This window comes from Micromys minutus, assembly GCF_963924665.1.
Source record: "Micromys minutus genome assembly, chromosome: 4".
Lineage (NCBI taxonomy): Eukaryota > Metazoa > Chordata > Mammalia > Rodentia > Muridae > Micromys > Micromys minutus.
The window spans coordinates 55,369,952-55,383,285 of NC_137973.1; the positions used below are offsets into that span (position 1 = coordinate 55,369,952).

Here is a 13,334-nt window from a genome sequence, read left to right on the forward strand (position 1 = left end):
TTGCTGAGAAATATCCAGATCTAAGACTCCCCTTTGGCTAAGCTGTGATGCTTCTATGCTCTCAAGAACAAGACTGGTATGTCCTTGGCTCCTGATGCCCTCTTCTTCTACAATGTTTCTTGATCAGCTTAAGCACTAACTCTTGCATTCAAGATTGACTACACAAGACCAATCTAACCACATCCTTCTCTAAACTTTCATTGGAATAACAGCATAATATAATAATTCAAACACATAGTTCAAAAGTTATAATCTTGGATTAGCAAGAAATAATGGAAAGGAGAGGGCTGCAAGTTTATTTCAAGGAATTTTAAGTTGAACTTATTGTAGGAATCTAACTTATGCAAGGCTTTCTGATACAGAGCATAGTTAAGAAGCAAGTATTCCTTAGGTTACTTTACTCTGTTCCCAAACCGTTCATTAACTTCAAATGCATAACTCTACCACATGCACTAACTCAGACAATTAGACAGTACTTACTCTTCTTTCATCAACTGATTTTGCTGCAAGAATCATTCCTTCTAAACATTTTGAGATGATAGGAATAACTTTGCGCTCTGAGTCTGCAAACCCTCTGTAACATTCACTGAGTTTAATAGTCCTTCGTTCATCCATTTCTTGTAGTTGCTAATAATCCAGAATTCAAACAAGGAAGTAAAAATTAAATGTTCTATTCTGAAGGAGAACAATTAGTGACCAGCCCCCAAAATATTTCTTTCATATTACAACTTTTATTTTGAGACCTTTCAATAGTGCTGTAGGGACTTAATAATTCTTACAATCTAAGGCCTATAAAATAATAAAAGGAGGAAAATACAAGGTTTTTAATACTGATATTAAAAATCATCTAAAACATTACACAACTGGCAACCAGGTCTCTGCTCCACACCTCACCCAGCCTTTTCTCTTGAATCAGAGTAGTTTTATATTTTCAGGAAATGTTCCATTTAAACACCAAACTCTAGTATTAATCCCTGTCACACACCCCTTTAAAGCAGTTACCCGTAAGGTAAAAGTCTATGATGTACTCCTTAAGCTGGTTCAGGGTACTTGAGTAAGACCTAGCTGGATGAAGGATCACAACTGATGGCAAACTAACAGGTACCCAGACCTTACTACAGTTTATACTCAAGAGTTGAGAGCGTGAAAAGCAAACAGCAAGTCACATCAAAGTAGCACATGTGTAACATTCCCCCATGTCCAAAATCACTACGGGAAATACGCTGAGACAGGCACAGTCAGTAACTTAGAAGTCATCTATGGATACTTGTTCTCAGCCAGCACTGGTCTTTCTCCTCACCTTTTCAAACTCTACTTCAGATCACTTTTTGTTGTTATTTTCTAAAGTCTGGGGACTTATTTGATCACAAAATGACAAGACTATTTCAAAGTGGCTGCCACACACAAAAAGGTAATTTGCTTATAAGTTGAATTTTTGTGCCATAAATAGTGCCTTAGGGGGCTGGAGAGATGGCTCAGTGGTTAAAGAGCACTGATTGCTCTTCCAGAGGTCCTGAGTTCCCAGCAACCACATGGTGGCTCACAGCCATCTGTAATGAGATCTGATGCCCTCTTCTGGTGTGTCTGCAGACAGCTACAGTGAACTTAAATATTACAAATAAATAAAATCTTAAAAAAAAAAAAAAAAAGTACCTCAGGGAGCTATTAGGAGGTGTGGCCTTGGAGTAGGAGTAGCCTTGTTGGAGGAAGTCTCACAGGGTTCTGAAGGCAAGCATACACACACACACACACACACACACACACACACACACACACACACTAGCTGCATGGTGCCATGCTTCCCACCATGATTCTGAACTGAACCTCTGAATCTGTAAGCCAAGTCCAATTAAATATTTGCCTTTATAAGAGTTGCCTTGGTCATGGTATCTCTTCACAGCAATAAAACTCCAAACTAAGACAATAACACTAATAATAAACACACAGGAAAGACTGTGGTTTAAAAATAAGAATAACTACTTTTCACATACAATTAGAATAAAATTTAACACCAGTGAATTTTGTAACTAGTGAATTTAGAAATATTCTGATTTCTAAGATGTAATACTTGAGTTTGGGGACTAGAGCTGTATCACAGTGCAAAATTCTTTCTTACATCACATAAAACCCTAGGTCTTATTTCCAAACTAGAAAAATTTTTCCCCTAACTTAAAATTAACACTTTAGCTAGGCACCGTGGGGCATGTCTTTAATCCCAGCCCTGGGAAAACAGGGGCAGGCAGGTTTCTGAGCTCAGGTCAACCAGGGAAGATACACAGGGACACCTTGTCTCGTACCTTGTAAATCTGAGGAATGACCACATAGAAATGCTTGTGCTGCTCTCCATTGAAGTTCTGCAGCTGTGCAGCATACTCGTTCTTGTTCTCATCAGCCATGTGTGTGCGCAGGTTCAACTGCTGCTTGGCCTATAGCAAAAATGGTCCAAAGGATTGCCAAAAACAAAGTAATTAATTTCTCTGAAAATTATACCAAACCTAGATTTTGTCAATAGATAACCCCCCAACTGCAAACAAAAATGCTTTCATTGTCTTACATAGTCTCCTTGTGACAACAACCCCCGCCCCCATAACAGTTCTCCTCTTTACAATGATCTAAATAGTCTACTTAAAAATTTTACACGGAAAATAATAAATAATGTTATACCTCGAAGACAGTACATTTTTAAAGAGGAATTGTTTTTATTATGGGAAAAGTAGTAAAATTTTTTATTAGAATTATGAAACTAAAATCATAATAAATATAAATGATTAAAATGTTTTGAGTACTATAAAACCAGAAGTACTTATTTAAAATATTTCTGCATTTAATTTCTTGCAGAACATCAAAGAAATATTATCTTTGCTGACAAGAATATAAAAGTAATGTGATGATTTGGATATACTTGGCCCAGAAAGTGGCACTACTAGGAAGTGTGGCTTTGTTGGAGGAAGTGTATCATTATGGGCATGGGCTTTAAAGACCCTCATGCTAGCTCCCTGGAAGCCAGTTTTCTGTCTGCCTTAGGATGAAGATGTAGAACTCTCAGCTCCTCCAGCCCCATGTGTGGCTAGATACTGCCAAGCTCTCACCTTGATGATAATGGACTGTAAGCCAGCCCCAATTAAGTGCTGTTCTTATAAGAGTTGCCTTGGTCATGGAGTCTGCTCATAGCAGTAAAACCCTGACTAAGACACTGATCTAAAACAGGAAATAAACAAAATAAGAACTGGCTCCCCAGGTTCAACACTGCACACCAGCAGTCTCACGTACATGCAAGGCTGAGGCCAGGGGGTTATCAGAGTTGCAGCACAACCTGGGCACAATATAGCAAAAACAGGGGAAGAGAAGGAGGGTGGGAAGAAGTGCAAGTGCTGTATGTGCTATGTATGCATCAGGGCTATAAGTTACACAGCACACTGGGGATTCATAAGCCTCACTATTTTCTTTTCCTTGTGCTAAGGATTAAATGTAAGAGCTTTATATACCCTTGCTGACAAGTGCTCTGCTTGCTCCTCCTTCCCAGCTCTATCTATCCCTCACTCTTAGGAGGCTAGCTTTTACAGATACAGTTACTTAGCTTCTCACACTAGTCTGTAACTATACCTTGTTAACTCAAATAAAATGACACTGAAAGCAGGGTAGCCAAGATCATAGATAAGCCCACGAAACCTTATTTATCCATGGCACATTACAAGTTCCTGCAAGTAAATACTATGGAAACTAAATACTATGAACCAAAATACCAAGCATTTTTACAGAGAAAAAATGGAACAAGACAAAACCTGAGGCTCCTGCCTGGAACGTTTCTTCACATACATCCCTTTTCTCCTTCTACCACAAACCACATAATGGGTCAAAGATTCCAAGTCCTAGCCTCAAGTTCTCCTGACCTGCCAGGGGGAACTCCTATAGGTCCCAGCCACTGGCTATGAAACCCATGGGCTGGGACGGAGGTTTCAGCAGGGTATATAAAGAAATAAGGTTATAAGCTCAAACAATTGAGGCCTAGCCTAATTTTTTAATAATAAAGAAATTTCAAATAATTAAACATTAAACCATCAACACTGAAGTTCTGAAAAAATTAGGACAAATTAGTAGACATATTGTATCTAGGTTTCAAGACACTTACTGATTATGTAAAGCTAATCCCTATGGAAAAATGAAGATGTTAAACGTGAGTAAACAAGTAGCTTTAAAATGCCTGTGACATAAATTTGAATAATAATTATTTGATAATGGCTCAATGAAGTGTCTAAAGGTAAATGTCAACCTTTGAGGAGTGTTTTATGTACAAAATAGTGCTGTTATTCACAATACTATCAATAACACATTATTCTATTACTAATATGGCATAATGTTGGAAAGGAAATTATGTAATTAAAATTAGAACTTAAAATAGCAGGATCAAAACTAATAATGGATAAAGATGTCCATACAAACTTTAAATACAGTTTAAGTCATGAGAGGCACATCCTCATACCAACAGATTCCAGATAACCATGAACTCAATGGGAGTCAGTTCAAACAACATGGATACCTAAATCATAAACATATTAGCAAGAATGTAGTACTCAGACAAGGGAGGTTATAAAAATCACAACTCATCAGACCACACAGTATTACAGTCAGCTTCAGAATTATTATTATTATTTAAAACTATTACTTAAAAATGTATTTGACATTTGTTTATATAACTCAAAATGTGAAACAGAAATTATCCCAGCCTATATAAGAAAATAATAAAGATGGGGGGGGTAACTGCACTCTATCAATTAACAAAGGAGAAACTATGAAGCAAACTGCACTACAGAATAGCCATCTCGGAATCAGTGACCAGGCTTTCCCTGAGTGAAGAGGTAGCACAGAGACATTCAGTGCTTGTGTTCTGCAAATAGGTGACATGGTGACATTCAATGCTTATGTTCTGTAAAGCTACAGACTGAGTCACACACAGTTTGCATACTTTATGGCTATGTCAGTCTTCTTATTGAATTTAGGAACAAGGAAGAAAAAATCCTAGTAGCCAGTTTCCCCTGACATTATGAACGCAACTAAGGCATTATGTTATCATTTTCCTTCTCAGGCCAAGTAGGCAACATTTGCATATTTTAGATTTAGATACAATAATGATGCAAAAGGTGTGCCTTCTTTCCATGCATGTGATATTTGGTTATCAAAGTAGGACTGTTGACTGTATGCAATGAATAAACACCAGTAATAACACTTTTTAAAAGCAAGTTTCAATTTCTTACCTTCTCAACATCTGCCTTGGTTGCATTGGTATCATTATCCAGTCTTTCATAGCTCTGTTGTGCTTTCTCAGCTTCTCTACATTCTCTTTCAAATTTCTTCTTACTCTGTAAAGAAAATTTTAAAAACTTATTTGCGAAGCAGCTTAAATGCTCCCAGTGTGAATTATGTAAAAATGAACTAAGCAATGAAAGTAAAATTTGCCCTTTCTAATTTAGAAAATTAAATATATTATAACCAACTTATATTGATTTTAATATTTATATCTTAAATATTAGTTATTAGCTATTGACAATAAATAACACAAACATGACTAGTACTCAAAACATATCTAAATTTCTGTCCATAATAAGAAAACTTTTTATTATAAAGGAGTCTTCATTGGTTGGTTTTGGTGTTTGCTTCCATGCCCTTTTTATGCTCAACAGTTAGGTGGAAATATCCCTTCACAGTGGTTTTATGCTGTTTTTGTCAGATCTCTCAGGAATATTATCAGCAGAAACACAAGACTATTTGTTTTTGTGTTGAATTTTTCCTTAAACCAGCAGAAACTGGGTTTTCCTATGTGGTCCAAGCGACCCTAAAATCTACTTGTGTAGTTCAATCTGTCCTTGAACATTTAATCTTCCTGCCTCAGCCTCAGAGTGCTAGGCTGCATCTGTTACCACATCCAAGTTTTATCTAATTCAAATTACTATTGCTTTTAAAAAGCTATTTATGAAGGATCAGTTAAAAGTGCTTGCAGCTCTTGTCAAGGACCTGGGTTGGTTCCCAGTATTCACAAGACTGACTTGTGGTCCAAGTAATTCCACCATCTAGGTAACTGATACTCCTTTCTAGCCTCCAAGAGCACTAGGCACACACATGTGCACATAAAACCAGGCATGGAAACTCATATATTCCTAAAAATTCATTAAAATATACTCATTAATAACAAACTTAAAAGCTATTAACAACTGAGGTATGATATATACACGCGCACACATATCTGATTTTCAGTATACACTTACTGTTAATTCAACCCACATTATTTAAATCTCCCTTTCAATTTTGTTCTCTGGTCTCATTTTCTCCCAAGTTTCTAATCTGTATAAATTTGAACTCATACCAGCTATCCCAGTATATAGCTGTTTTCCTGGGGTTTCCCTTTCCTATAATCCTACAGACGCCTTGCACCCCTGTTACCTGGATACATTAGGTTCACTATCATTCTGCAGGATCACATTTAGTAGTAGCTTTCAAGAAGGTTTGTAAAATGTAATTTTTGAGGTGAGAAATGTTTTTATTGTTATCACCCATCCCATCCCAGGCCACCATGTTGAGGCTTTCTGACGTCATGCTCTGGGGACAGCCCTTTACCACCACTTTTAAGTGGCTGAGTATAAAGTTGGAAACAGTTTCCTTCAGAAACTTACAAGTACTATTCTATTATTTTCTGGTGTGCATATAAGTAGGTTAAGATATGCCCAATCCTGTTCTAACCCTGATTCATTACAAAAGGCATGTTTGTTTCTTTATCTATGGCTGCATCATTTTGTTGCTATGACTAAATCTGTTTCTCTCTTAGGTATCTAGAACCTCTCCTAAGAGTTTTGAGAAGTCATGCAGTGGGCTTTTTAAGAGGAGGTTATAGCATTTGTTTATACATTTGCTTAAGTGTGTATGCACTCACCGAGGTAGCTAGCACCTTCCACCACTGGTTATGGAGTCCGGACTGGGATAGAGAGCTGAGCTACCTTGTCAGCTCTTACGAGGATAAGAGCTGATAGCTCAGAGCACTGCATGCTGGTAAATCCTTTCCTCCAGAAATTCATGAGTTTACATTTGAAGTTACTTTTTTCCCTTGACTTACTTTTATCATCTTTTCTTAAAAAAAAAAATCTAGCATGGTTATTATTTTGGGAAAAAAAAAAGAAAAACTCCTAAATGAAATTTTCTAATTTTATTATGTTGTTATGTATTTTTAACGTCTGTTAATTTTACTTTCTGAAAGACTTCAATTTTGTCTTTTTCTCATGAACTTTTCATTTCTCCCTATATTTTGATTTTCTCCTTTCTTTCCATGGATACAGCATTCCTTTATTCCACAAATAAAATTAATATTTTAATTTTTGGATATTCTTGTTGTTAAGCTTTTTTATCTTTCATAGTTGTAGTTGCTGTTTCTTATAAGTTACTTTTTCTTACATATATTATTGTGGTCTCTGATCTGATATTTTCTTCACTGTCTGGAATCCTTGTCTGTGTGCTTTTTGTAAACTTCCATTAAATACACTGTAGGTGGGGCTGGCTAACCCTGGTCTCTCCCTCTAGAGTGAGGCAGCCAGGTAATTTCCTTGGAAAAACCCTGTGTAATCCCCCCGACTCTGTGACTCACATTTGTGAGAATCCTCAGAGAAAGCCTATATTAAATCTATACCTGGAAAATGCTTTCTGATCTGTGTTCTGAGAATTACTCAGAAAAAGAAAGCAAAATACTTGAGTGTTTTCTATTTATACAATCCTACTGTGGTCCAGTGGCTATGGGTTAATAATTTTTATACAAACTGAGGCTAGTTACAAACAAGTGTTTTATATTATGTATCTTATTTGTGGAAAACATATACTTCATATACAGTGAAGAAATCACAAGTACAAATGAATTAAAACTATTCCTTTCCCCATGTGTAATTATGCGATATAGGAAAATGACATCTATTCCCTATTCTTCCGTAGAAGAACCTGCCTCTCAATACAGAGGCTGTTAATAGCTGTGGCTTACTGTCCCACTCTCCCCACAGGCTCATCAAAGGCACCTAGGAGGAAGTCTGCTGGGGTTTTCTGCCAGTTTTATGTCCTTGATTAAAAAAGAACAGTGAGAAAAGAAATGTTCCTTTTCCCTTGCCCCTGGGTGCAGCAAAGCTGAAGAATAAAAACAACACACAAGCTGAAGAATAAAAACAACACACTGGCTTTCCAACTTGGGCCCGGCAGAATGGCTTCCACAAAGAAGGGTAGCTAGAAGAAGAAAGGCCATTGGCGAAGTGGTGACCAGAGAATCCATCAACATTCACAAGCACATGGAGTGGGCTTCCAGAAGCGTGCTCCTCAGGCACTCAAAGAAATTCAGAAATGTGCCATGAAGGAAATGGGAACTCCAGATGTGTGCACTGACACCAGGCTCAATAAAGCCATCTGGGCAAAGGGAATAAGGAATGTTCCATATCATATCCGAGTACGTTTGTCCAGAAAACATGAGGATGAGGATCCACCAGACAAGCTCTGCACATTGGTCAATGTGGATAAGAACTAACCTGCTAGATGTCAATAAAGTTGCAGAACTGCAAAAGAGGAAGAGGAGGAGGAGGAACAGGAACAGCATGCACACTGCAGTGACGTAAGCACAGAGGACATGCAGCACTAGTGACATCAGTCCACTACTGACTACTGGAGCTGAGGTTTCTGAGCTCTGTTCTTAGGGAATTGTAAGCCGTCACCTGGAGCGTCCTGAGTGCTACATGTAGCATCTAACATGAATCTCCTTAAACTCTGACCCCTCCACCAAGATCTTCACAGGCCACTCTTCTACCCTCCATTTAAATGCCACTGTTCATGCTGGGAGTAGTGACTTCTTCCAACTTCTTCAACTGTTTCAAGTTCCTCATTTCTAGTTTGTTATAGCTGCTTTCAACTAGGTCAGACACAATAGGTTTCTATAATTTTGTTTTGGTTAAAAAAGTATAAAAAATAGGATCCTGTGTTTGTTTCTACATATTAAATATAAATTACGCTGGTCTCTTTCACTGGACTCCAGGCTCCACAAAAATAAAAGCCGTGTCATATTTCCTTATGAACATATAGGGAGGAACCAATACAAGTAAAGGGCTGGCTAGGGCTGAATTTATCTTTTCATAATATTGTTAATGACTTGAAAAAAAATACATTATTTGAAATACCCAACTTTTGTAATGGTTCTGTCTTACTTATAACCTTTGCAACTTAATAACTGCCGATTGTTTTAAGGCGAGTCAGCACATATTATAAACAGATTTATGTCAACAGCTATTGCTAGAGGAACCAGTACCCCCCGGGTATAGGAGTATGTTATTCGTGCAAATGAAAATAGACACATATTCTCTCTCATACTTATTAGATGGCAGATACTAAGGATGCCACTAACAGTAATTTAAATTTTAATAACTAAAAATCCTCCCTTAAAGTCTTGGTGAAAGCAAGTATAAAGAAAATAAAAACAGACTATTAATATACCTAAGAACTCTAAATCAGCACCAGTGTTTTAAAATCATTGACACATCAACAGAAATAGAATCTAAGTTTTAAATATTCATTTTAAAAGAAAAACAAAAACATAGCAAATATATGCATGAGCTTTCAAAATGCCAAAGATTTGCATAGTAGAGACACCAGAGTGCCTTTTATAAACTTGTAAATTTTCAGTCTCCAAGTCCTTCTGACAATCACAACTAGACAAATTAAATATACACACATAAAACTTTCTTCAGCACAATTCTTAAAGATTATAGTATCTATTGTAAAAAATGTCAGCAAAGAGCCAATCACTTGGCAATCTGAACATTTAAAAGTCTATCTTATTCTACAAAGTCTTCCAATCCAGCATATCCAGTAAAGACTACAAGTGCCTATGTGGACGTCTTGTTTATGTAAAACAAAACCTTTCAAAAATCCACATTATACAGGACCTTAGGAAAATTTTAAGTAGACAGCATGTTTTCTTTTCTTTTCTTTTTAAAGGTAAATTCTTTATTATCTTAAGTGTAATTATGTCTAAATCATCAGGGATTAATCTCTTCAAATTTAGCTCCAATATTCAAAAAGGATATTGTCTAAGGATATGATCTATATACTTTTTATATTTTATTATTTTATTCATTGAAGAAATAAAACAAAATAATAAATGTGACTATATTAGCCACCAGTTTTTCCATAAAAGATACACATTTAAATAATGAGTATTTAAATTCTATGACACAGGGCACTGATAATAAATATGCATTTACTAATAAGTTAGTTCATGTTCTTTTTTGGTTTTTTTTTTTGTTTTTTGTTTGTTTCCTTAAAACTTTATCTTAAAAAAACAGAGATACATGTACAGATTATTAAAAGCATTTTAGCATAAAAGTATATGAATATATTTTTGTCAGTACTTGATTTTTTTAAAGGTTTGATAGTATGCATTGAAAACTTACTATTTACAATGATCATAAAGTATATGTAAAACAAAACGTAACATGGAAATAGTCAAAGTTTTCTTGGTGTGTAAAGATTAAACATAATAATTTTTAAATACCAAAAATTGTCACAAGGCTGCATTCTTAGCTCTTGAGTTATTCATGATTTAAGGTCCAGGTGTCCCCACTCTGAGTGGGTGCTATACACTTGTTTGTTTGTTTCTAAGAAGGGTTGAGGCTACCACTTTTTGGCCTTTCTTTTTTTGAGCTTTATATGGTCTGTGAGTTGTTTCTGGGGTGTTCAGAGCTTTCTGGGGCTAGTATCCAATTGTCAGTGACTGCATATTATGTCTGTTCTTTTGTGACTGAGTTATCTCACTCAGGATGCTATTATCTAGATACATCCATTGTCCTAGGAATTTCATAAAGTCATTGTTTCTAATTGCTGAGTAGTACTCCATTGTGTAAATATACCACAATTTTTGTATCCTACTGAAGGATATCTGGGTTTTTTCCAGCTTCTGGCTATTATAAATAAGGCTGCTATGAACATGGTAGAGCATGTGTCCTTATTGTATGTTGGAGCATCTTTGGGGTATATGCCCAGAAGTGGAATAACTAAGTCTTCAGGAAGGACTATGTCCAATTTGCTGAGGAACCGTCAGACTGACTTCTAGAGTGGTTGACAATATGTTTTCTAAGTGTGTTCTATAAGTTCTTTTTCTGCAATTAGAAGCTTACAGACCTAATGACTACTGATCTAGAAGAAACACTTCCTATAAGGTAGTCCTTGCTCTTCTGTATTCCAGTCCTTAAAAACACTGAAAAACCACAATCTCAGTTCTCTCCTCTCAAATAGTCTCCCAAGATAACTCTTTCCTAATTCTCCAAACCCCACTTATTAGATAAATATCGCGAGTATTTACCAGGATATGACAACTAGAAAATTTGTCCCACTATTTACATAGGAAAAAAGGAAAATGAAATAAGCTCAATCCTCCATTTATATTTCTTGATCATTATACAACAAAACAAATGGCAGATTATGAATAATAACTCACCTATTACACAGCCTATAGACCCTGACACACCCTCTGGGGGTGGAGTGGGAGACAAAGGTGGAAAATGGCTTGGTGGGAAATGGTACTTGCTGCCAAACCTAATATACTAAGAAACATGAGACTTAGATGTAAAGCTAAATGGGGCTCAAGTTAAGTCAGTCTGTACATTTCTGATTAAACATGAAAACACTGTTACTCACATTATCCATCTGTTTCCAACACATGTCAAGGTATTGTTGAGCTTTTCGTCCTTCTTGGAGATGCTGAAGATTATAACCATCAGCAAGCAAACAGAACAAAAATAATTACATTTACATACCAAGGAAATTCCAACATCCTCAAAAGACTCTTAACTTTTTTGTCAAGGTGACAAAATATGTGTGTGTGTGTGTGTGTGTGTGTGTGTGTGTGTGTATATATATATATATATATATATACACACACACATATATATACACATATATACATATATATAGTTATGCATCTTTAGATTAGAAAGAGACTAAAAAACTTATTTAAAAATACATCTTATAGGTTACTTTAATGTTTAAAATAAACTTTAAAACAGGCATACTAATAAATAAAATAATGATCATCTTCATAGGACTTTTCTATAAAAAGTCAGGTAAAAGTAATACATATTTTAGGTTTGCAAGCCAAACAATACTCTGTCTACACAATGCAAAAGTAGCCACAGGACATATCACACTCAATGAATGCAAATTAAACTTTATAGACACTGAAATTAAAATTACACGTGCCATAAAACATTTACTTTTTAATTCTTTTTCAAAAACCTAAATATATAATGTAGTTTTAGTTTATGGTATCTAGAAAACAAAGATAAGTGTCGGGCTGTATTTGGTCTGTGGACTATAATGTTGCCAAAACCCTGATCTTAAATTCAGACTAAAAACTGGTAACCATATCTCACAGTTTTTTTTTTAACTGAAAATATTTTTGCAGTATATTCTCATCTCACATTTTTTAATTAAAGGAAATTTAGTAATACAGAAAACCAGTTTTAAACTGAACATTTAGTTCTAAAAAAAAAATAATGATTTCCTGAAACTATTTCATAAGACTGTTGTTGTACTTAGATAAAATGATAAATGGTACCATTTTTCTTTCCGTTTTCAGGTCATGGGCATATCTCATTAATTCACCATACACTCTGTGTGCCATTTCTTCCGCTACAACCTCTCGCTGTCCTGCATAGTCGTTTAACTCATTAAGGATGTTAAAAAAGGCGATACATGAAGTAAACCTGCCAAAACATATTAAAAATAATAAGATTTACTTTTGTTTCCATTACAATTTTTTGGGTGAGGCATTTTTGGTGTCTAAATGCTGATAACTTTAATATAGTCAACCTAATCCCAGCTACTGGTTCTAAATTAACTACATATAGAAAGAAAACCTGCATTAAGCTCAAGCTGTACATGTTTAAGTATCTTTACACAGCCTTTAATTTATCAATAATGGGATATTTGGGGTCAAAATATAATAAGAATACTACCTGCAGGCTCTTTTGACATAGTGGAATCTTTAGGTTGCCACCTGACTGGCCTGAGCTTGGGAATCACTTGGGTGGATTCCTAGGCTTGGCAGCTGAGCCTGTAGCAGAGATGATGTGCTTGTTCTCGAGGACAGAACCTGCCAACCATACCACTCAAATGCATCTTGATAGCTGATTTACAGAACTTTGCTATCAGCTCTGGATACAGCTGCCTGTATGCCTGCCCACATCCTGAATGGAAATGTACCATTACGGTAGGCACCAAAGAGGGATAAAGGGGGGCAAAAATAAGGGTAAAAGTGTGTGTAAAAGGAA

At 35.9% G+C, this 13,334-nt stretch overlaps 1 protein-coding gene across 2 annotated transcripts in view; it reads right to left on the bottom strand.

Annotated features, from left to right (window-relative positions):
* FNBP1L (formin binding protein 1 like) overlaps positions 1-13,334 on the bottom strand; it is an 81,535-nt gene that overhangs the window by 19,541 nt on the left and 48,660 nt on the right. For both annotated transcript variants that reach the window (XM_080915306.1, XM_080915305.1), the window contains exons 4-8: positions 12,620-12,767; positions 11,701-11,763; positions 5,253-5,357; positions 2,298-2,426; positions 481-627 (exon numbers count right to left, since the gene is read on the bottom strand). In XM_080915306.1, the coding sequence (XP_080771432.1) occupies positions 481-627; positions 2,298-2,426; positions 5,253-5,357; positions 11,701-11,763; positions 12,620-12,767 (592 nt within the window). The remainder of the gene's footprint in view (positions 1-480; positions 628-2,297; positions 2,427-5,252; positions 5,358-11,700; positions 11,764-12,619; positions 12,768-13,334) is intronic.